This window comes from Neopsephotus bourkii, unplaced genomic scaffold (assembly GCF_033783945.1).
Source record: "Neopsephotus bourkii isolate Nb327-2 ecotype Australia unplaced genomic scaffold, CSIRO-AGI_Nbou_v1 NB_53, whole genome shotgun sequence".
Taxonomy (NCBI): Eukaryota; Metazoa; Chordata; class Aves; order Psittaciformes; family Psittacidae; genus Neopsephotus; species Neopsephotus bourkii.
Window position 1 is genome coordinate 13,958,645 of NW_026900570.1, and position 25,572 is coordinate 13,984,216.

The following is a 25,572-nucleotide window of genomic DNA, read 5'->3' on the forward strand; positions in this document are numbered from 1 at the left end:
GTTTGTTGCAGATAGTTCCTATATTAATCAGTGCAGCAGTAGCAATTCTGTACAAGCAGTGTGTTATTTTTATTTCTCCTTATCTGGTTAAGAGTTGCAGATAATAGTAAAGGTCTCAATTTCTAGGTTTCAGCTCTGTTAATTCTGGCAAATTCATATTGATCTTTTAAAAATCCTTTGGCTTTTTTCTTTTACTGAGCTAACACTTAGGGTCATTTTTGCCCTGAGATTGTCTCTTAGTTATATTTTTATATTAAGTTTGTCATTAAAACGTTGAGGTTCTTTGGTGGCATTAAAAAAATATTGATGGTATTTTTATTTATCCTTGTCTGCTGGGCAAATCTCAAATGGTTACTTCCTGTTTGGGCTGAAGGAACAAGTGAATTCTTGGGAAAGGCATGAAACAGCGCAAATTAGCAACCAATATATGGACTAAAATTATTTGAATATTCCTGGGTTTGCTGCTGGTGTGTACTTTGAACAAAAAATTCTGTAAGCAATACTTAACTGTGTCATTTAAAAGTAAAAATACCATACCATAACTGAAGACTTCATATTGTTGTGGAGTTCGTTTTTGTCTTAGCTTACTTTTAATAGTGATGAAAAAGATTAGCTATTTAAAACTACTGAATTAATGAAAATAATCAGACGTTTCCCTTCTCTGGAGAGATCCTATAAACAATTTTATTTTACTTTATTAGAATCATAGAAACATTGGAGAAAAAGCTGATAAAACTGATCATATAAAACTAATGATTCACATTTCTTGTTGTGTTCAGTGAGAGCAGAATAAATATGCAGAACTTAAGGTTGCTCATAGGATTACCTCTCAATGTTTTTGTTTTATTTTGCCATAAGAGAGCCTTTCAGAATTTGAATTTCATTGTGCCTGCCATTCATTAATGCAGTGAGCAGCAAGTTTTTTGTTTGTGTGCCTTTATTTGATATTCACCTATATTTCAGACCTAATTAAAGATTTTTGGAGACTCTTTCAATAAAGAAAGAAAAGAAAAGATAATTCCTTTATTCTTGTTTTATCATTAAGGCTTTTTTACTTCTTGTGTCTGGTTTTATTTGTGTGTCCTATTAATAACAGCCATTAATGGAACAAATATTCTTGACTTGTCTTTAAAATATTTTTTTTTCACTTTCTGCACAAATGTTGGTATAGAAATGTAGAGAATAATTATAGTTGCATCTTGGTGGACCATATCCCAGTTTTCTTCTGTTGTTTCCTCATTTTTGAGAATTGCTTTTCTCCCCCCTCATCCCTGCTTGGTCTTGTCAAACATTATTGGTTGAAAAGAGATTTTATTTTTTTTTTTTAGGTGAAAAACGTAACCTGTATGTGTACATATTTTATGTAATAACCTATGTGTTGTGTGTAAAGTCTGTCTAAGTGAAGATGATGATGGAAATTTTCCTCCTTTCAGTTTTTCAAGGAATGCTTGCTATGCTAAAAATTCTTTATAAATAAGGCTCTTTCATGCAACTCTGGATCAATATAAACAGAAAGATTTTCTTGGGTAAGATGAACAGTTCTCCATATGTAAAGTTGTCTTGCTTGTAAAGGTGCCTGTAATTTTTCAGTTCATGGATATTTAAGTCTGACTCTAGATCTATAAATATTATTGAATAAAAGCTTAGCATGCCTGTCAGTTTATTTGGGAGCATAATTCTACCAGTGTTAAGGCAGCAATTGTATTTGACTCCCATGTAAATACATGCATGAGTCCCAGGATTCCTGTAAACTTGCACAGTTGGAATTTTAGTCTTTAAAACAATGTTGTGTTAATTGCATGCAAATTTTGATTGCCTTATGTGGGAATAGTATATTTCTATGTTTTAATTTATTCTTACGTAGTGCATGAAAACTACATCAAATATACATGAAGTATTGTTTCAGAAATACGACTACAAATACTTAGATTCTTGTTCTTTTTTTTTTTTTTTTTAAGGAATTACTTGGATTATTCATGTTTATTCAGTTTGATGGAGTTTGTCTTCCAGGGTGTCTAAGGTTTTTTAATACTTAGTCAAGTGTTTGACATTAGATGTGATAAAATGAGACGGAGGTGATATGAAAGTATTGCAAGTATGTCTTGTATTGGTAAATGCTAACAATGCCATTCACAAAAGCAAAACAGTTCTGGATTACTTATAATTTCTGAAAATGTGCCTCAAAAATTATATTTCAACACGATTCCAGCTAATTTGGATTAAAAATGGTTGCAATTGCTTGTGGCCTGAAAGTAGGTATCTCCATTTATGCTTTTCTAGTATCCTCGTGTAGAGAAGTTCTACTGAATTATTAAGGAAGAACTTTGTTGTACCGTAACAGAATTAGTAATTAAACCCCTCAGCCAGTTTTTCATGTGGCTGCCATTATTTTTAGAATCTCATTACTTTCATTACACTGCAGAGATTTTGCAAAGTGCTGGGTCTTGTGCTGCTTTGTCTCGGGTGATAAAAATACATATGCCTTGCAGAAAGTCCTTGATAAATACCTGTGGGTCTTTTGAGACAAAACGTACACTTTCCTGTAAGAGAATCATTAGTTGCCTGGACACTGTGTGTTTCAGAACTGTCCATCTACACCTGGGCTCATCTGCTTGTAATATGTGCAATCTTGTTCCCCTTCCTAACTGATGCACTTGGTTTACTGATTTCTTCCTGCCCTTCTAAAATGATACAGCATATGCTGGTTTTTTGTTCTCTGCAGATATCTGTCTGCTACTGCACATCTCTCAGAAACATTATGCTTTAATTGTTTTAAGGGCTAATCCATTTTTATATTATATTTGTGTTAAGATTTGTAGTTTGAAATAAGCAAGCTGATAACTAGCCAGATCATTCTGCAATTTAGTGGAGCCTGTTAGAATCAAAATGATTCTTCAGAGAGCTGCGTTTATTTGAAGGGTGTGGGGGAAAAGCACTGCTTGTAAGTTTGTATTATAAAGCAGGTCTGCATTGCTTATGCAAATATTTTTCATCTTTTTGAATCTACTTGTTTCTCTTTCTGTACAACAGCTACGTACATTAAATATTGCTTTTAAAGACTAGTGACAAATTTCCAGGAGTGCATACTGTAAAATTAGGGAATGTCAGTTTTCAGAATGTCTCAAATCTTAATTTGGTTTCTTTGTGCTTGTTCATTGTGATGATTTTTAATTCACTACATTATATTCTACAGGGTCTTTACTTATTCAGGCTCAGGGAGAGATGTGGCCCCAGTGCAGCTTCAGGCTTATGTATTGAAAGAGACTGTTGTCTGTAAAAACTGTTTAACCTGTAGATGTTGAGGGTATGTAGAGAGTGGGGGAGAAGATCGTGGGGAGGGGGGGAAATGGTTTCATGGGTAAGCCAGTTAGACGAAAAGTGCCCTTGAGGATTGGATTCTGCTCCTGTCTCTGCCATAGAATTCCTATGTGATGCTAGGCAAGTCGTTTAAACGAAACTTTTCCCAAGTGGTGACTAATTGATTTGAGTGCTCTGCAATTCTGGTTGCATAATTTGAGATGCTAGGGGCTTATATGCAGAAATGCTGAGGGTTTGCAGCTGCAGCTGAAGACGATTACTGTCTGTGCCGTGAATGTATGGAATGTTGTTTGATACTGAGCACTTGGAAAAATCATGTCTGAGATAAAATTAGCACCTGAGATTGCTGAAGATTTTGCATTAATCTGTGCCTCATTTTGCAATCTATAAAAAAGGGAAAGTAATGCACGCTTGTCTCTTAAGATATTAGTGGTGAATAATATTATTGACGGTCTGATGCCATTGTGATGGCCTTCAAAACAAATAACCACAGCTTCCAAACGTGTTTGAACAGCATGCAGCTAAGAGCAGATGAGGCCACACATGAACAAATGTGTGGAGAAAAATACTGAATAGCTGCTCACTGGGTATGCAGTCATCTTCTGTACGTTGCATAAAGACAGAGTGGCAGGAGTAACGGTGACAGATTGTAGGTCCTTTTCAGGGAACCGTGGAGTTCTTCCCAAATCTCCTTTACCTGTTCAGAATACTCATTATTGTCTGTAGCATGTATTCTCTATCACATTTAATTTTTAAACTGTAAGTTTATGTTTTAGATTTATTTAAACTCAAATCTTACCTTTTAACAACCTCATTAATTAATAATAGCTCCTCTTGCTGCTCAAAAAGAAAAGCAAAATAAAAAAATGGTACCATCCTTTCTCTTGGTTCAAAGAACAGACCAGAACTCAACAAATTTTTCATCCTTTTGGTCTGTTTGCCAACAGTGTGCTCTTTGTCGACATTGCCACAGGGTATACAGCTTCCACTGCTGGCATCTGCCTGAAGTTGGCTCAGGGTCTGTGTGGAACTAATTGGAAGAGGGGAGCTAGACTAGGAGACAGACTAATTTTAGTCCCCTTCTTCCTTTCTTCCTGCTTCACCCTGCAGTAAATATTTCTGTTGTTTTGTCCAGTTGTGTTAAACTGTGACAGATTTTTTCAGAAATAGTTTTGCAATATTTCTGCTAGGATTTTTGTTTTGTTTATGGTTTGGTTTGGTTTGGGTTTTTTTTTGTTGCGAAAAAAAGATAAGTTATGAAAGGAAGAAATTGCATTTGATGGAATCCTTCTTCATTTCTTGGCATTGATTCCATGGCTGGGCTTATGAGACAGTGAAGTGCAGCTTTGGCCCACTATGATACTTGCAGGATTTTAAGTAACAAAGCTTTTTCCCATGCAGTAGCTTGCAGACCTGAAGTTTCAGTCCTTCTCTCTCCATCTGTGTCAAAAGTTACTTTCTAAATACATTCTTGGTTGGCTGTTACCTTTCTTTTAGTGTTGACTTTGTAACTTGAAAACTTGGGAAGAACCCACATAAGGATTTGTCATTGCTTCATTTTAGTCCTGCAATCACAATACTTCTCCTGTAGCTTTTGCATTTGAAATATTTTACATTTGTCAGTGTTTCTATTTGAGACAGTAGGACCGCAGTTTTATCTTCTGACTTTCACTGTTATCTCTGATGCTGATAATCCTGTAATCTCATGTTGAGAGGCAAGTAAATGAATGGGTAATAGACACTATCTTCTGCAGGCAGTTGGCTGAGACAGATTTCTGGTAGCATAGTTAATGGGATGTAACCTGTTCCAAGTTTTTGTTGCTGCTCACTCAACTGCTGATTCACAGGCACAGAAAAAGGCATACTTTCCATTTTTATTTCAGTCTTTTCCCCTTTTTGCAGTTTTGTCTTGCTGTCGGCTCTGTTCACCCAACTTTGTAGTTCTTGCAGTTGGCTATTGCTCTCTGTACTGCATCCAGTCTGAGGAGCAATCCTTAAAACACTGGTGGTCAGAAGAAAACTCTTACCTGTTTCTTCGGCTTGTAATGGTGGATGGATAGAAGATGATGGGAGGCAAATATGCTCCATACAACTGCTAACTTAATATCAGTGGCTGAAAAACTGAGCTTACAATTGCCCCTTTACTTACTTTTCTGTCAGGAGTAGATAGGATTTCCCAATCTGTTTCACTTGTGACTTCAGAGGGAACACTGGGTGAGAGCTATTATTTTGCCTCACTCAGCCCTCTGATGATGATGACACTGTTTAGCTTCCCAGCAAAAAAATGCTTGGTTTTGCTGAATTGTTTTTATGTCTGCATAAGGAGAGGCAGGCACATACACATGTTTGATACCCACTGCCTTTTGTAGTAATGAGGTGGTTGGGTGTTGCACTCACCTAACTGAAGAATGCTTGAAGCTGATCTGGAGAACTGTTTACTTAACACTCATCTTCTCAACCTTTCCTCCTTATGTGGACCTGCCCTCTGTCTCTTCTAGACTTGTCTGAGCTTTCAGAGTATCTGGTTCAGCTGCAGCCTTGCTGTAGATATGCTGGGAGAGCAGAAGCTTGGCATGTGCCTATTCCCTTGGCTGCTTCTGTAGGGCAGTGCCCCACTGTGATGGTCTCACAGTTTGGGCAGAGTCAGCGTCTTCTGCCCTTCCTCCGGTCCTTGCAGGCCAAGGGGAAGCCGTTGATGGATCAGTATGAATTGCTCCCCTCCTTCCCTAATGCAAACCTTGCCTCCCAGGTAGTACTGGAAGAGAAGAGCAGTAACTGCCTGCAGGGAATGGCTGTGTGAAAAGCAGGGGAATGATCTTTCTGCTTCTCGCTTGGGCCTTTGTGATGTAGTTCAAACATTTTGATTTGAAAAACACAGAGGGCAATTCAGGGAACAGTGTGCCACTGTGTAACAGTATCTGCCCACAGCTGCCATAAATCTTGAGAGGTAATTATCTTCCTTAAGTATTATTTGGCTCATTCTCACTAGAAATAATGTCAGATAAGCATTTTTAGTGGCCACAATACCAGTTTACCATACAAAATTGATGGTTAATAGTAAGGGCTGTCTCCAAGTCATTTCTGTCACACGTCCTCGCATATATGTGGGTTTTAAAATATGGGATTATTTTTAAAATTTAATTTTATTTAGGTTTCAGGTGCTTATAAATTAAGTTCCTGTGTGAATTTTAATTGATGGTTCCTAATGCCAAACTTGATTTCTCTATCCAGGTACCTCTGAATACCAGCTGGCTAATTTATGGCTCAGACAGACTCTGGCAGGTTTCTGAATAGTCTTGTGGGATGTTAGCGTCCCCTGCCTCATGCCCTGGCCCTTTACCAGGTTTGCCATGTTTTCTGCCACTCAGATGTAAGTCAAGGTGATCAGACAATGCTCATGCTTTCATTTTGTTAGGAGTGTGATAATGTTTAGCAGAGTGGTGGGCCACAGCACTAGATAGTATGTTAAGCTTACTGGAGTTTAACTGAGGTGTTTGTTAAGTTTCAGACTGGGATGTGTCTTTCACACAGAAATTTTGCTGATGCTGGCATCTGTACTACAGAAAGTGGTAGAGGGCATTCCTATATTCTTTCAAGGAGGCTATGTACTAACTCAGCAGTGAATTACTATATAGGTAGTGGCATGTTACAACCTCCCTGAGGTCTTCTGAGTCCCGAGGTAGTAATAGCTCATTAAAATGGTAGTTAATGAGTATAAAGGGTTAATTATGTGACTCTCCTACATGACGGGTAGGGCTAAATCCTAACTAGTTCAGTAGGAAGTATTCTAAATAAGGAAGGAAAAAATTTTATAAATGCTGGTGGTAGTTCTTTATAAACCTAGCTATTTAAAGCGATGCATTTAGAAAAACATAGAAATACGTTTTGAATAAATTAATACAAGTTTGTAAATGTATTTTAGGGATTTCAGTAGTGTTAGTCTCCTTTAGATCTCAAAGTTACCTTAGCGTAGTCTGTAGTGAAGCATTTGTGGTTAAGAATACGCAGCATTTGGCCACTTCTGATTAGTTAGGTTTGACGCAAAAAAAAAAATAAAAAAAAATTCCTCCATTCTCCCCTAATTGCTGCTACATCTTTCTTTTATTTTAAGATCTCAAGATTTGTGGAAATTTTCTGTTCTATATGCCAAAAATAAATTATGGAGCAATTTCTCCTTGAGATAGGAGGAAAGTAGTGTTCTCTAATACGATTTTGTTCATGGAAAACAACCACCTCACACGTGAGATCTTCTTTTTCATGCATTTCATTTAACTACAGTTATTTTCTGGAGAAGAGTAGATTTATCCAAACTGAACAATGTGAATTTTTCAGCAGCGAGATGAAAAACTTACTGATTTTGGTAAATTCTTCATGTCTTTTCCCAGGCTCTATCACATCTTTTTCCAGGCTCTAGAAGGACAGACAAGCATATGAAAGACTGCAGGCTCAGGAGTAGCCAGATCTCAAAGCTCAAATTCAGTGGACAGGGCTATTTTTAGTGTCTGTAAATCAAGAAAAATAACATTGCTTCTATGAAATGAGCCCTTCAGAAATACCATAGTATGGTACAGAAGCTAGGGTAACAACAGGAAAAGGAGGGTGGAAGCAAATATGAAATACATTAAATAAATATATTGTAAACATACAATAAATAGATACATGATTTTCAGAGAGATGTTTCTGCTTTCTGCATAGAGGAAGAAATTATTACTGCTGTAGCTGGATATGGTTCGCTACAGCGGCTTTACCATATCCTTATTTAGGTGTTTTTGCTGCAGGAGTTAAGTATTTATAATAAACAAAATATGGGGCATTTTAAAGGAATAACCAAATTAAAAAAATATATTTGTAGAAATCCCTGTTTGTTTTTTATCTTCTGTTTAGTCCTTGTTTTCCTCTGACATTCTTAAGGAACTGTGCTGGTCATACCTGTTCCTGTTCCATACTATCTTTCAAGGCTAATGCTGGTAACAGATAGAGAAGGTATTCTAAACTCAGATTATGTGTATGACTTACTAGTGATCATCTTCTACAAGATGACTTTCTTAGTAGTTCAGAGTAACTGCTCTGTAACAGGAAAAATAAACCTAATGCTTTGCAGACCAAGTCGTGGAGCAGGGCCCCATGGGACTTAATAGCAAAGAAGTGTTTCCTGCCGCCCCTTGATACTTGCCACTCCTTCTGAAGCTCTTTTAGGTTTCGTGAAAATCTCATTTTCTCCTCTGGCATGAGCATCTGTCATCTTCAGTGTGACAAGAATACTGTCTTTCAGCCAGGACCTTTAAAACTGCAGAAACAGATAAAGTAAATCCAGTTGGAATATTTTGGGCGTTATTATTAAATTGATCATCAAAAGGGTATTTACATTCAAAATATTGGGCTGCTGGTGACCTACTATACCCTTGCTGTGACTGAACTGGTTAAATTTAAGTCACGCCTGATAAATGCATGCAAGACCTGCTTGTAAAGGAGACATCAGCAGTCTGTTCCAGTGATACGCTAGTGATGCTTTTAGGAAGTTTTGCTGGTACCTCACTTGAATCTCCCTGTGCTGTTATCTGCTGCTGCTTAGACCTGATAGATCAGACCAGGCAATTATTCCATTTTTCTTTCTGGCTACCTTTAATGTATTTGAAGATGTTATTTCCTTGTGTCAGCTGCCTTTCCTTTAGGCTTAAGCTGCTCTTGTGTTTTGTTTCGTTGTGGGTTTTTTTTGTTTTTTTTTTTTTTTTCTGAACAAGTCACTATTTTTGTCTCCTAGACCTCTTATTATTCAGGGTTTTTTCCCTTATCTTCTGAACAGGCTTATAGCTTTCTTTAATGGCCTTGTTTGAACTGGAGGCAGCAATCTGCTGAGGTCTTACAATTGCTGTGTGAAATGGAACGGTTGCTCCCTGCCACACTGCTCCTGTCTTGGGCTGTGCTACACAGAAAGCCATCATGCCACTGACTCGTGCTCAGCTTGTGATTCACCGATCATTTCTGCCTAACTGCTTTTTTCTATCCTGTGTTTGTGTAGTTGATGAATTCTGTCCAGATGTACACTATTAGTCTTCCACTTAGGAAATAATGTCATTTTTTAGAACAATTTGTCCAGATATTTCAAAATTCGAATTCTCTTTGACAGTATCCTTGCAGGTTTTCCCAGGTTAGTGTTAACCACCAGTGTAATACTGATTCTGTAATTCAACTTCCTGGTTAAAATACTGAGTATCAGTGCACCTGGGACAGACCTCATAAAATCCTGTTTGATGCACGTTTTCATTTCTGACAGATCCTTTAATCTATTCAAGGTATGATTTATTTTCTTTCTGGTTTGTTTTGCACCTGCAAGAGAAGCTTCACCATACCCATGTTTTTGTCATCTGTTGTGCATGAAATATGTTACTTAATATATGAAAATGACTGCTTTCATTCCAAGCTTATGCAATAGCTTTTATTTAACTGTGTTCTTAAATATTTTGTGAAGTAGAGCAACAATTACAAATACAGATTGGAGCATTGTCTAAGCATTCAGGACTGCTGGGGGGGGTATACACTTGTTTATATGTATTTTTATATCGGCATCTGTGTGTGTGTGTGTGATGGATGTGTGTGGGTGTATGGGCCCATAAATTGGTGTCCTTCACTGCTGATAAGGCTGAGGAAGTGGCTAATAAATACTTAATGTTTATTCTGAAAGGTAATGCCTGTGGGGATTATTCACTATGTAAATGTTGTGTTGATGCAGAAGTTAATGGGTAGGTTTTTGAAAACTGTGTTGGAGAGAGTTGTTCTCTGCTGGCTTCCTGTATGGATTTATAATAGTTTGTTTTCAGCCATACATCTTACGTCTTGCCTCTTGTATGCCCTTTCCTCATTTTGTGTCAGAAAGGGTGGCAATAAAGACCTTTCTAAAAATATAAGAAGTTTTAGAGCTCACAAATAAATTAAAGATATAGTCACAAAAGTCACAGCAACAATTCATGTGCACAGGAGTTGACTAAAGAATTTGCAGGGGGGTTATTTGTTCTTTTTGTTTTGGACTTTGGTTTGCTTTGACCAAAATCTGTAGTCATTAGTAATCCCCCTCTAAAAATTATGCTCAAATTGAGATCTGTGAGACTGTTATTTGAAAAGACAGGCTAGTTATGTAGGAGTGTATGGGTCAGTCATGTCAGTTCTGGTGGAAGGGTATAATGAGAACAAGATAAGCAAAAGGAGGAGGAGGTAGAGGCCTGGTATGGCTGCAACCTCACTGATTCTCTAATTTCCTCTAATTCCCTACCTTCTGGAAAGAAGTTGGAAATGTATGAAAGCTGAAATATAGCAAGAGAGCTATATAAACAAATAGCAGGATATTTGGGGCATTATGTTGTAAGAATGGTTGGTTGGAGCTTGTCAGATCCAATGCCCCAAAATCTTCACCACCTTATACAGTTTCTCCACAGTGGTAAGCGTCGACTGCATTCAGCTGTTCTTGGGTATAGTGCCACCTCTCGTGTAAATCAGGGGCCTGTGCTGTCTCGGGACAAAGGCATTGAGCAAGATTAAGACGCTCTGCAGGTTAGACATTAGGAAAAAATTCTTCACTATGAGGATGGTGAGGCACTGCAACAGGTTGCTCAGAGAAGTTGTGATTGCCCCATCCTTGGAAGTGTTCAGGGCTAGGCTGGACAGAGCTCTGGGCAGCATGGTCTAGTGTGAGGAGTCCTTGCCCATAGCAGGGGGGTTGGAACTAGATGATCTTTAAGGCAACTTCCAACCCTAGCTATTCTATGATTCTACAATCGCATTTTGTTTCCCCTGCCAGCCTGGACTGTAAAAGTAGTGGTCTGTCTTTGTAGCAATTTAGTTGCTGTGAATAGGCTGAAGGATCAGGAATTTTGTAGGGCATGTTTTTACCCGAAAGCTGAATACTGGAAATCTGATATGATAGGCGGATTTTAAAGAGAACTCCCTAGGAACAGCTCTATTTACCCTGTACGAGAATACACACAGGTATACATAAATACACACAACTATCTATAGTATAAAAATTATGTAAGACATATTACATAAATGTGTAACCAGTAAAGGTAATCTATAAAACTGAGTCAAAATCTATGTTCTAGTGTTCCTGGAGAAACATGTGAAATAAATAAAGGATACTGACTCATTCCTTCCTTTTGAACTACCAGAATGAAAACCTAAATGGACATAAACTATAATAGTAGGAGGATTTCAGATTAGCCATTGTGGTCTTAAATAATGTCCACTGTTGTTGTTCGATAGCTTTTGTCCATTTTGAATTTGAAGAACAGTTCTAAAAATGTTGAGAGTTGGTGAATATTCTCTGCATCTCTGAGACAAAGTTATGTTAAAACATAACTTATGGTCATACATGACAGTGTTCTCTTGGGCAGTCTAATTTTTCCTGTGTAATCAGTTTCTGAAAACCTAAGTAAAAAAGGTAAAAGGCTAAAGTAGTTTCAGCAGAAGAAAAAGAATTACATATAAATACTGTTGTTCAAATTGGTCAAGAAAACCTAAACCCATATAATTGAGCACATGTGCTGAGGAGATCACTTTTTTTTGGTTTTTCAAGCATGAGGCAGCAGAATTTTCATTCATTTGGCACGCCAGGCTGAAAACAGAGTCTTCTTTCATTTGACACACTCCCCTGGAAACAAACATGCCAGTGAAGGGATTGTGCCAGTTATCAGAAGCTCACAGGAATACATTGTGCTGGTTTGTATTCATTTTCATTTCATGAATTGCTTTAAAACTTAGCAACATAAGAAAGCGTTAAAACACCTTTTTAGCATTATTTTTTTAGTTCCTATGTATTTCCCTGCTGTGCTGTTATTCAGTTTAAATCAATGGAATGTTGTGAGATACATGGCTTGGTTTGGAGCAGATCTCTTCTGTCTGGATATACTTGGAGCATTCATCTGTAGCGAAGCAGCAAATCTGAGTTTAGCTGAATTTACATTCTTGAAAAAGATGAGTGTCTTAGAAAGAAGTTGTCTAAAAAAAGGATGAATTAAACAAAGGATGTGCAACAAGAAATGTAAGCCAAAACTCAGCTGGTATCTGTTAACTGTGAAAGTTCAGAGACAATGCTTGATCTTTTGGGAGACACTTGCTTTTCTTTGCTAGAGTTACGTTCTTGAGAATTGCTAGCAGGTCCTTCCCATCACTGGATTTTCTATAAGACTCTTGTATTCCTTATACATGTTTTTCCAAGTGCAAACTTGGCAAACTCAGGTGTACTTCTCGGAAGTAACCTGTTCATGGGAGCTTAAATTTGGACCAGGTTGCAGTGGAGGGATGTGAAGCAAATATGGGAATGGTATTTAATGAAGTTTGATATGGATGAAGATTCCTTTATTTCCTAGTCCTGTGTTGCTGCTGTTCCAGGAGCAACCATGTTAGATATGGGTATATCTGCTTTATGTGGCTGTTGCTTTTCCTTCTGATACTACTGAGCAGTTTCTGTGTGTAGAAACATCATGGGTAACAAGGGTGATTTTTTTATTTCTTTTTAAAGGGAAGTTACTTCCCAAAAAGCTGTTAGGGGAAATGAGGATTCTTGTGGTGGTGCACAGGTCCTCTGTATTGTGACATTTAAGGCCGTTGCTGCTGATAATGGGAGTTTTGTTTTTTTCTTGAAGTCTCATTGACTTTTTTTTAATGTTTGGTTGTTTTTCTAAAAAAAAAAAAAAAAAAAAAAAAAGGAAAAGCAACAAAATCTAGAGTTAAAGCCAACCACTGACTTGTACAGTTCTGGTGGTAAGCTTCCAGTCAGAATGGCCTTCCAGCAGGCTGAAGAGGTATGTGTCAGTCTGTGTGAAACTAAAGTGGGGATGAGAATCAGGTTGGAAGAAGTGTCACAGCTGTATTGTTTTTGCCATAAGAATTACCTAGGGAAGGGTTGTGGAACAGCAGTGGTTGTGTTCTGACCACTTAAGAAAATGAGACACTTAAAGAGGTGGTCGCACTGTGTGCCTTGATTTTGCTCAAGGAATGATGGCTGTGGATATTTAATTATTGGCCTACAGTTGTGTTTGTTTGGTTATGGGTATTAGTTTTTTGTGGACTTCACAAGAAAATAACCAGCTATAAAGCAGCAATGTTGATGCAATGTTTAATAGACATCTGTAGCTTCTGTCCAGTTATTTGTTCCTGCTTGTGTTGTGACTTTGTGTGGGACAGCCAGTGCATCCTGCAGTTTCAAATCATGGAAGAAAAATACATGATTGTGAATTTACAAAGTTTACGTTCGTTCCCCCCCACCCCCCCATTCTATTTTAACTTGTATACCTGATGATTACCAAAAGGAAAATAGTGATTTATACCCCTTATTCTACACAAAAATTCTGAATGGAATATTTTGTTGAGGAAAGAATATTCCTTTTTAATTGCTCTTGAATAAAAAAACCCACAAGATTTATATAAGTTTGATTTTTAATTTGGGAAGGCTGAAAAAGGCCTCATGAAGGCCTGCTTGTGCAGAGGTTATTTACAGGTATAAGGTTCACGCTTGAAATACAGTCATCTGGTGCTCTATGCAATTGTTGCTTTTGGTTGCTGTATAGCTTCAGTAACGCGCTGTGGAAAATTCTACACAGTTATACATCAGCACTGCAATGAAATAGACATACTGATGTCATTCTCTTTTCACCCATAAACAAGTGATTGGCCAGACTGTAGGTGAATAGAAATGTGATTTCTATCTTCATACTTGGTCCTCTGGACCACATGCCTTCCCATTGCTAATAAAGATATATTGCTAATAAAGATACATGCCACCTATTTGAAGACATCAGCAGGCATATTTAAAACCCAGGATGAATCAAGCACATTTACTGTGTTAGAAGCAGTTGCTAAATTGTAAGTAACTAAGTCTTGTTGTATAACTGCATTGCACTCAAGGGAACAATTTGGGTTTTGAATTGTGTATGTTGGTAAGTGAAAACTATGTAGACATTGATTATTTTTTCCCCTTGACCTAATCACTGTTTGCCTATGGCAATATCTGATATGTTACGTGTTCACCAAGAATTGTCTTGGGACCACAATGAGTCTTCTTTTTTTCCTTTTTTTTTTTTTTTAGCTTCATTAGTAATCATAGTTACATTGGGAAAGAAGGTAGTGGAGTAATATGCTTGTACTGTAATACGCCAGTTCTGTTTATTGTAAAGGTGGAAGTGAACTCGGTAGGTGTGAGTCTGAATATGTATAGGCAGAGAAGGAGACCAGATTGCAATCTTCATACATTTTCAGCAAGAAATGAATTTAAAAAATGGGACAAATGCCTGGTTAGGTGATTTATTTTTATATGCGTTGTGAAAATATTCTTTCTTTGTTTCTCCTTGTATATTTGCAGTCTAATGGTAGAACCTTTCTTCACAATATTAGAGCATATGGAAATGATGCCGAGAAAAGTAAAATTTAGTAATGTGTTTTTCATTGTCTGAATTGAACAAGTTGCCAAAAGTTAACGCAAAAATAGTGATAAGAAAGTTTTCTCCTCTCCGCCACTCTGGGAATCTGATGTATATTACCTTTTAGACAAAATTAAATATTCTAACAGAGTACCTTAAGATACATGTTTAGCTTTTGATATACGGTTGATTCCTTCAAATGGTAATTTTGTTTGTGTGCTAAAATACTTGTTTGTAGTATAAGGGATTACATGAAAAAGTGTAAAAGGATGAACTTCTAACAATCTACCTAGAAGTCATATAACTAGTCACATGGACACTCTGCTTGTTCAATAAAGTGTTAGCAATTAAGAAATTTCCTCATCAGTACTCGAATATTTGCATGCATTAGGGACCAGACTGTGGCCTGTCTAAATGTAGTCTTGCACTTTGGCATTTCTGAGAACTAAATCTAGCACAAAACACCTTCTCCACTGAGTTGTGTGTGTATTATTATTTAGAATATTATGTGTATTTTTTCCAGCTTTGCAGCTGACAGCTGGGCAGGTTTTATTTTAGCTTAGAGCATTCATTTTGCATTTTCTTTTAATATAAGTGCTTGTGTTATGCTCTGTGTTTCAAAACATACAAGATGGATTATTGCCTTTTTTCCTCCTGAACAGCAGTCTCTCATATGAAAGTGGACTTGCATATGGAAGTGTGTGCTGCTGTTGCAGTGAGAGTAGTTCTCAACTTGTAAGATCCGTTAACTGGAAATGGATGTGCAAAGAGATGTTCAACCTTTGAAGCATGATGGGACAATATTGCTTTGAAGAGATAGTTATCAAGGCAGGTGGTGCTTTTGATGTTTGTATCCATATGAGGGAGACAGTGTGACAGGCTCATTTGCCTTAATTGGTGGTAAAATTTGCCAACCTAAAGTGCAGTGTTGGAGAAATCACTTAATGCACTAGGTGTCTATAAGGTTACCTGCTGTTTCTGCTGTTAACTGATATGCCTATACAGATTTTATTTTTCCCTCCTTAAATGTAACTAAGGTCAGGATTTCTGCAAACAAAGCCATCCAACATGTCTTCTGAGCTTTTTCTTTAAAACGCAGAAAACCTTAATGTGGTCATGGCTTTCTCTCTCAAATCTTTGGACTTCTGCCCTACTATGTGAAATAATATTTCAGTCTATAGAAAACACTGACTCTTAACTCAGTGTTTTGTTGTTCAGCCTTCATGGCAGTGTTCCTGAAGGTTGCTAACAAAGTCAGTTAGCTATAATTGAAAGTCTCTTAGAACAGCTGACTTAAGTATGGTAGTTGTTTCTTTATTAGTTCGAAAATAATCCTTCTTTGTAGCTTATGTAGGGTCATACACTGCTAGGAAGTTCTCAAGTGATGAGAGGCTTTTCTGAAAACCAAACCACTTCTGTTCAGGGCAACTCCCAGAAGATCTGGAACCTTGCCTGAAGATGCCCAACATTACCTGTAGGTAGCATTAATTAGCAAAATGTTTGGAACGTCCAAGATTTTCCTGTGTTGTGTTTGACAGTATTGTGGAGAAAATCGGTTAGCAGGCAAAATTATTATTGCTGCAGAAATTTATGTAGACCAGTTGCAATTAAATAATTCACAGCAACATCCCATATTTAATTTCTTGTCAGTATTATTATCACCTTTTCAACCTTGTAGGGCTTAATTACAATTAGCTGATACATTCATAAAGATCACTTTCATGGTTTTGCTAAAACCATGGCCAGTAAACTATTTCCTGATTTTTATTTGCAGTAGTAGTGCTGAAATACTTTATCTTGAAGACAAGCCCACATTGTTTATGAAGTGGATGACTGGGTGGGTAGATGAGGGAAACAAAAGTATCAATAAATTATTCCTGGTAACTAAGAGGAACAATTTATTTTTGTAAATTCATAAGTTTTTGTTTCAGCTTCTGAAGGTGAAGCAACATAAATATTTAAGCAACTTTATTCTTTCAGAGCTGAGTTGGGATCTCTTGCTTTGATTAAGCATAAAATAGATAAACTACCTTTTGTCCTGATCATTTGCACAAATTATTATGCTGCTCCCAAATAAAATTGAAGTTTAAATTGTTTGGATACAACTGAAAACACCATAACTTTGTTTACTTGTTTGTTAGAAGTAATTGGAAGAATGCTGTGGGACAACCTTTCAGTGTGCTTTTATCAGGTTTTTAACTGTTCGCTGTGACTATTCCATAAATAATACCAAGCACCTCTAATGGTAGAGAAGGAATAAGCTGTGTTTTATCCTAGATACACAGTCTGGAGGTTATACACGTTTATACACATTTCTTGAGTTTATGATGGTCTCAATCTCTAACTTAAAAAACATTATTTACTTTGCATTTTCTCGTTTATTTAATCTTACTCTATTAAATTTGCATCTCAAAATTTAATGTTTCTTTGTTCTTAGAATAGATACTTAGTCACTGTCTCTTCCTTCCCCTTCACCAAGAGTTAAAAATAAACCTATAAAACAATGGCAGTATGAAACAGCTCCCTAGCAGCAATGAAGCTGGAAGCAAGCTGGTACTCAACCAGAGGAATTTTGCTTTGGTGTCCCAGGCCTTAGAAGTAGCTGTTGGAAAACTTAAAAATGAAAAATGCATATGCAGTCTTTTCAGGAGAAATGTTCCTGCAACTAATAAAAGCACCTTCCTTCTTTGGCGGACAAGAGACTATGGAAATTTTGATCTTGCATTTGGGGATAATACCAGCTTACTTAAAATATCATTTCAAAAGCTGAATTTGAGAAAATTCTGCCTTCCCCCCCCCCCCAGCTTTATCCTTTCCCTCTTCCCCTCCTCCAGTCTTTCTCTAATATGCACTCCTGGCCCAAACTTGTATACAGCATTATAATAGCCTCATGTTATAAAACTGAAAATTTGAAAATGAAAATAATGATTTGTAATAAAAAGACTGACAGACTAATTATAGTATTGCGTTAATTATTATCTTATTTCAGCTCTGTTCCTCTCACAGCTAATTCAGATCTGGGTTTTGGTGGTTTTTAATCCCTATTGACACTGTAATTTTGAGAGAGAGAATATACTGGGGAACAATATATACAAAATCAAGAAATAAAAATAGTCAGATAAACAGCTGATTTCTAAAATGTTGCCTTGGAGATGTTAGTAATAGAATGCAAGTAGTTCTGTTTAAATATGATGCTTTGTGTCTCTTCTGCTGAGTTTAACACATATATACTATGTAATATAACTCTTGAAATCTTCCATTTCTGGATAGTTTTATAGCATGTACTAAATAGCAGTCATTCATTCAGAAATCTGTGTATTGTGCAGCTAACTTGGTATCTCACTGATGCATTTTACGTCCTGAATTTTATTTTTTTCCCTCCCCAAATGTGTGCAATTCTTACAATGATTAAGATAAAGATTGATGTCGGTGCTACAGTATAGCTTCAAGACTGCAATTTGAAGCTACTTTAGAAAAATACAATTCTTTAGACACAGTGAAGCTGAAGTTGAATGGAAGTCCTATTACTGGTGAATTACATGTAAATATTAATAAGGGAAGAGTTCAGAGCAAGTCCTGAGTTTGGGAAATTGAGCATGATAATTTCCTGAAATGATGTCTGTCTTGAAGATATGCAGATGCAATGATTTTCAGGTTTTATTTGAACTTTCAAGTGGTGTAGAAGGTGCTTGGGTTAGTGTTTAAGCAAGAAAGTGCTTAGAAGTTTTGGCAAATATCACTGTAATGGATGTATGGTAATGAAGGAAGTTAAGTTGAAAGATGAATTGGACTGAATGACTGTTTCATTCAGTCATTTAGGCTAGGCTAGTTGCATGGTTTGGTTGTTAGACGTCTCAAATTACGTTGACTTAGTTCCTGCACTTGATTGACTGTCTTCACATCTTAACAAATTCTGAGAATTAGTTTCTGACCGTTTGCTTTGTTTTACTTTTTCAGGATGCTTCGTCTGCAGACATTCGGAAAGCATATCGAAAGCTTTCACTGGTTTTACACCCAGACAAGAATAAAGATGAAAATGCAGAGACACAGTTTAGGCAAGTAAGTGCAATGTGTGGCAATAAATTTTTTAGGGAAAATAGAATCAGAATTTTTTATGATGGTGTGTTTCAGTAAGAACAATGGTACACCTTTGAAATGACTAAGCTGAACATTGAATTACATTTTTCTTGATGTATTGATTAAAAACAAGCGCACTTTTTCAGAATTAACTTGCTGAATAACTCCTAAATTAGTATTTACCTGTTATTAACATTAATTTGAACATACCACTTAACACTTGTACTCTTAGGAGGGTAATACGTTTTACACTTTATGTAAGGCTGTTTATAAATACCTTTTTCAAAAGCAGCAGGGAAAAAATCTGATCAGTTCTCAATGCAAGCCATATGTGGGCATAATTAATGAGAACATCCATTTTAGTTTTTGAATATGTGCCTTTTGAATCCTTACAGAGTGGAAACCACGAGACTCTTGTAATCAGCTTTACCTTTAGAAATATACTTCTGATGACTAAATAGAGGCTACTTAATTTAAGTAGCATCTTTAGGATGAAACAAATTATACCTTTTTTTTTTTAAGGTGTAACTGATGCAAGACTCAGTTTGACAAGATGCAAGGAGGGAAAAAACCAAAGCTTCTGTAGGAGTTGTTTGTGTATCTGATGATACTTTGTGTATGAATATGTCACTGTTTCTTTTGCATATTGAGTTTGCTTCTCAGTGTTGCAGGGCAATGTGAAAATTAGCAAAGGTCAGTAGTTGGCAAACATAAAATAAGATACTACTATTCAAAGTTTGTAAAGTCATTCGTGTGTGGGATTTTCCCCCACTTCCTTCTTCTGGTTTTGTTTTAGTTGGTGGCCATCTATGAGGTTTTAAAGGATGAAGAAAGGAGGCAGAGGTGAGTTAACTCACAGAGTTTCTTAAATAAAGCATTTGTGCCAGTGATGTATTTAAGTCCTATTTGACTTAACTGTAACTCTTCAGATGATTTTTTTATATAATTTACATTTGCAATTCTTAGGTTTAGTTAAAGATTTTATGTGGCTTAAAGTGGAAGCTGGTGTTTATTTTTGTGTTATATACTGGTTATATTCCTTTAGAAGTGGTATCTCAACTTCAAAAGCTTGCTGTTTTTTGAAGCAATTTTTTTTAACACTTAATTACATCACTTGTTGAGTTGTATTAATTCTCATTGCTTATTTTATTAAAACAATAAAATGGTTGAAAATACAGACCACTGATTCAGCTGACAGTTGTATCTCATTGTATTAATAAAATTTATATCTTGATGTTTGTAGCATGATATTTAGGCATTATTTCCAGTGTACATCTTCAGCATTGTTTTCTGTTGCTTAGTTAACTGTTTTTTCTTTCAGATGTATTATTTATAATACTGTAAACTTTGGTATAAGTAGCATAAGTTTTTAATAAGTAATAGTTGTCTTTGCTGCTTCAGGATTATGTCCAGCAGTACCTGGAGGGGATAGAATTAGGAACTGAAAATCTGGGGCTGAGCTGCTTTTTGGATGATTGTTTAAAATGATTTTTTTTATTCTTTTGAGCTGATAAGCATTTAATGATTATCTGGGACACTTGAAAGAGTTTTGCTTTTGGGTTGGAGTTATAGTAAATCACCTTTCGGTTTACAAGTATTTAAACAGGGCTTCACGAGACATTTCTTGAAGGGTTATTGGCTTTGTAGATGTCTTGGCAGGAGTCCAGGTTTTATAGTACAGATTATCTACTTTTTGATAATCCTCTCTTGAAGTGTCATGAAAATGTACTTAATAGAAGTACTTTTGGAAATTTGGTGGGGTTGGCTTTGTTGTTGTTGTTTTGGGGTTTTTTTACCTCTCAAGAGAATTTCATTGTGAAGTTCTATTCAAGGAATGGTTTTGGTTTGTTTGTTTTTGTTTTTTTTTTTTTTTTAATGTTAGTTTAAGTGGTTCCAGACCACTTGGAAAGTGAGTTATCCCCCAGATTTTCCCACCTTTTTGTTTATAACATTGTTTACAGCTTCTTTTTGATATTGCCTTTCTGGAACTTAATTCCAGCTTGGAATCTCTAGGAATTTCCTTGCAGCTGTAACAGCAGCTTTTTGCATGGAACTGTGATGCAGTTGTTTGTAAAGCTTAGGTTTTTAAGCCTTGCATGCATTGCGAATATGAATGACTTAACCCAACTTTTTTATAAGAATCTTGTTAATTAGTGCAGCACAGTGTTTACAAATGAGAATTTAAAGCAGTGGTAGATTGTTCTCACTTAGATTGAGTTCACTGCCAATAACTTGTTTTGTACATAGTGTCGTAGCTTTCTCGCACAGTGTCGATGCATGGTTGATATTGTCTCTATAGTTGATTAAATAGTTTATCTTCAGAGAATTTTCTGGAAATAATATGCAGAGTTTAGAAATAACATGTACAGTAGCATAGCTATATGGTGTTATTGCTTTGAGAAAACCTTTATTGGTCAGATATATTACACAGTTGACATTCTTAATGATAAACTCGCCGTTGAGCTTGTAAATGGAGGGTGGTCTGTCCTGTACCCTGTAAGGCATTGTTGGAGCATGTCTTTAAAACAAGTCTCAAGTAAGTGTGCTGGGAGCTGCTCCCTCTCTAATATTGTTTGTGTTACAAGGTAACTCATGGGTTTCTTGGCAGAAGAAAAGGGAGAATTATTTGGTTTCTTTGCGATCTCCCTACTTTAGATGTTGATACTTGCCTATTCATTGTGTGAGGTGATAGATGTAGTGAAAAGAGGCTCAAAGGTTACTGTCATGCCCATGTACTGGGAAGAAACTACACTGCACCTTTTGTCTCTCAGAGCTTATCAACTCAGTTTCATCCTGATTTCAGAGACGCTTATTTGGATCTGCTGTAACAAAGCCTTCTGCCAGGTTCCCCCCCATCCCAGATAGTGTGGTAGTTTTTGTATCTGAAATAACTCAAAGACCTGATGGGATGAGAAGGAAGTAAGTTCTGTGTCTTACAAATTAGTCAGTGAGGAATTTTGGCATTTTAGCTGGGAATTCCTTTACAACTGGACACCTAAATGGGCTGGGGCATGGGATTACACTACCTTGAGAAGAGTGAGCTGCAGGCTTCTGCTTCTGGGCAGTGAAATTAGCTGTACCTGCCTCTTATTGCTCATATCGAAAGTGATGTCCTGATACGCATACAGAGTGGAACCAGCAAAGGCAGGAATAAGGTCCTACACAGGAAAAATGTAGCTGTGTCTAATTAGACCTTTCCTCCATGTCTTGGTGAATGGCGGAGGTGTTAACTCTGTGTGTGTATAAAGAAACAGCATTCTAAAAAGCCAGATCTGTTGGCAACCTATATGTCATTATTTTTCTAAACTCTGTATTTTCAGATTTATCAGTAAATTTTTACTTTATCTGGTAGCAGAAGCTTTTCTTAAAACATCACAATTCCTCTACTGACAATTATAATACAGGGCTTTAAAATTAAAATGTGGTTTGCTTTTTTGAGAAAGTTATATAGTTGCTTGTGAAATATACTAATATTAGTAGTAGAACTACAGAATATAGTAGTATTACCCTTTTAGTAATTTTATCTTACACACTGACTTATACATAACCAAAGCATTCTAATATTCTGACATTAAACATACATGCAGCATTATTTAATATAAAGTGTTTAAGTTAAATGTACATGTGGCAGAACATGTTTTATGTTCTGTATGCACACTGCGGTGCGTAAAATTCTTCATAAAAGTTTTATCTCTGGGGAATGGAGAGAGAGGTGTGTTTCCTGAAATACATTTTACTTTAGGGCATTTATTGGTAAATCAACTTGACAATGATAAATTTTGTTAGCCTTTGATTATTTTTAATTTATGAAAAAGGAGTTCCGCACACTTTTATTAATTGTAATTAGTCAAAAATCTTACATTTTAATTTCATTGTTTGTTACCATTTGAAGGGGCTTTTATAAGTTACCAGGCCTATTCTCTGTAACAATGTGGGCTTGATTACAGGAAGCATTTGCAAAGGAATCAAGATATACTTGTTTAGAGTAAGAAAGGTGTTTATCTTAGCTCTCATTATAATTGTCTGTATTCATAGGTATAAACTGTTTTGGCTGATGTTGCACTGGATGTCTTTGACATCTTGAGGAAAAAAGGCCGCAAAATAAAAAACACCAGTGCTGTCTTCCCATAGTTCAGAATAGATCTCATTAATTCAAGGTTACAGGATATAAACTATATCAGATCTCTAAATTATTTGAAATATGACATGGAGGGAAGAGTAAATTACAATTATATTAAAATAGATGATATTGTAATTAGCTACTACAGTTAATGGAGATTTTTTTTTTCTTCCAATGTAATTGATTCTACAAAGACCTCTAAAAACTATTTAATGCAACTTTACAGAAGAGTAAAATTTTAATAATACTACAGTTGGTTACTTGTGAGTATGAGACTAACAAGTCTCTTGTAGAGTACTCAGTTCTAGAAAAAAATAAATAAATTCAACTTAAGTTATAAAAGGGGATTTTTTTGTCTTTTTTGTTCCTGTATTGGTGCTTTGGGGTTTTTGTAGCTTGCTGACTGCTGCATTTCAGACAACTGGCAGGCATACTCATATGTCAGATTTGTTGCATTCTGTATACATATGTCTGAGGAAAAAATACTGCAGATGTACTTTTTTTTTCCCTTTTCAGCTCGATTTTTTTCCCCACTTACATAAAGTATCAATTAGTACAGGTTGCCAAAAGAAGAATGCTTTGTAATTAAATTTTGAATGTAGTTCTTGATGCACATGGATTAACTAACTATCCTCCATAGCTAATGTAGTTTTCTATAAAGAAATTCTTTAATGAGAAACTTGCTTTTAATTAGACCATGTCCTAAATTCCAAAATCAAGATTTTAAAATTATGGGAAGCTTCTGAGTTCCAGTAGGATCATTTTCCAGTTGAAAACCTGAAAATCATTGATATCTTTATTTTTCAAATACAGAGCTTAATTACTATTGAAAGCAGTGATTTATCTTTTAACAGTATATATTCTAAAAAGTGGGTTATAATAGAAGCTATCTTCCCTTAAAATGGCCAGTCGTGTGAGCCATAATGCTCATTGATAGTAAAATCAATAGAGCATTGATTCTGAGACTTAATCCTTGGAGACTGTTGTTCAGAACAGCGGACGGAGCCTAGTAAATACAGAGTGCTGTTTAAAGTGTTTAATGCAAGAGACTCTGCTGTCTTAATTTTTTTTTTAACAGATAATTTATAATAGAACGGGGTTGTCAAACGTCAGTTTGCAATCCCCTTTTACATATTGTTGTATTGGACCTTATTTAATCAGTAGCGACGTTTTCAGTACATAAATTAGCAAGCCTTAGTATTATAAGAAAGGCAAGTGCTTAATGACTTTATAGCAACATTAAAAAAGTTTTATGATTTTACATGTATTTCTCTGAAGCTATCAAAAGAAGAACATCTGTTGCGAAATCTATCAACCTAATGTGTTTTAAAAATGGGTTCGTTTTGTAAAATATTTTAATGTATTCTAACAATATTTAGGGAATGCATTATTGCTTCCAAAATGCTAAAACTTCTACTCAATTCTTGAACAAAACGTTACATAGAAGTTTTAGTTTTGAAGTAACATACTAAGCCATTTTTCTGACCAGATTTTGTGTTAAGGCATCAGCAGGTAATTTATTTTGACTTACTGGAAAGGAAAAAGGTTACTTCAAATTTTACAATAATGGATATTAATCTTAGTAGTCTTATAATTTGCATGGAAGATAGAATTTTGTAATATGAATTTTAGTGCTGATAGCATTCAGGGCACTGAAGAATCCTGCATGGTTAAATCTTCTGCATAGAAATAATGGTGCCAGCTTGAACAAATGTTTTACCAGAAGTCAGCTTTTCTAGATATGCTGAATTAAAGTATATTTTTTTAATTGAAAAGCATTGCCTCTTTTTCTGCTTAAAAAAATGAATTTTATTTGTGGAGAATTTTTTTAGTACATCTCCAAGGTATCAATTTAATAACTATCAAAGTAGCTAGTGCAGTTGTTGCATTTAAATTGATTTACATGTCAAGACTGGCAGTTTAGCAGCTGCGCTATTATTCCTGGATTGGTCAATTTACTTGAGAAAAACCTACTACTGAGTTCTACTGACCTGCATGACAATATAGGCTCTATTTCTATTCCTGTAATTAGGCCTGCGACTAACTCAGAATATTTTTAATTAAAATATTTTGGTCAATGTGTTGCACCAAATTAGGCCTTTCAGTGCAGATTTAATTCTGGAAATGGTGTGATTAGAATGTGTAATGAGTTGTGTTCAATTTAAGATTAACAGGTTGTGCATCTTGAACATACAGGTTTTTGAGTTTACTGGAGAGATTTTTGTTTGAAACTTTACTCTTCAAAGTTAACAAGTAGAAAAATCTGTTTTGCATGTCTGTGGCTTGTTTATTTTTAAATTGATGGCAACATACTGTAAATAAAAGACCCCAGACATACTAAGATGTTTCAAGACATCTGTGTGAAGAAAAACAGACAAATTGTCAGAAAATGGTTTCTGTACAGTCAGTGGTGTTAGTAAAATTAAACAGTTTTAAAATAGATTGATTTTTTGGCGACAGCTTTTCAAATAGAAAATCAAAATCATCTTGCTGTGGTGAACTTTGTTTTCTAACATCAAAATCGAGCCTTTAACTTCAAATTCGTATCTGACACAGAATTGATGTTAAGTCTGGCTACATTTTTACCGAATGGATATTGTGCTGCTAAAGGACAAAACGAAAGCAAAAATACCTCTCCCCTCCCCCAAC

General features: G+C 36.0%; 1 protein-coding gene across 1 annotated transcript in view; it reads left to right on the forward strand.

The window, feature by feature from the left end:
* The window catches only part of DNAJC1 (DnaJ heat shock protein family (Hsp40) member C1), a 110,278-nt gene that overhangs the window by 21,031 nt on the left and 63,675 nt on the right, over positions 1-25,572 (forward strand). Inside the window, exons 2-3 of the mRNA XM_061351964.1 lie at positions 18,684-18,785; positions 19,600-19,646. Coding sequence (XP_061207948.1) covers positions 18,684-18,785; positions 19,600-19,646 — 149 coding nt within the window. The remainder of the gene's footprint in view (positions 1-18,683; positions 18,786-19,599; positions 19,647-25,572) is intronic.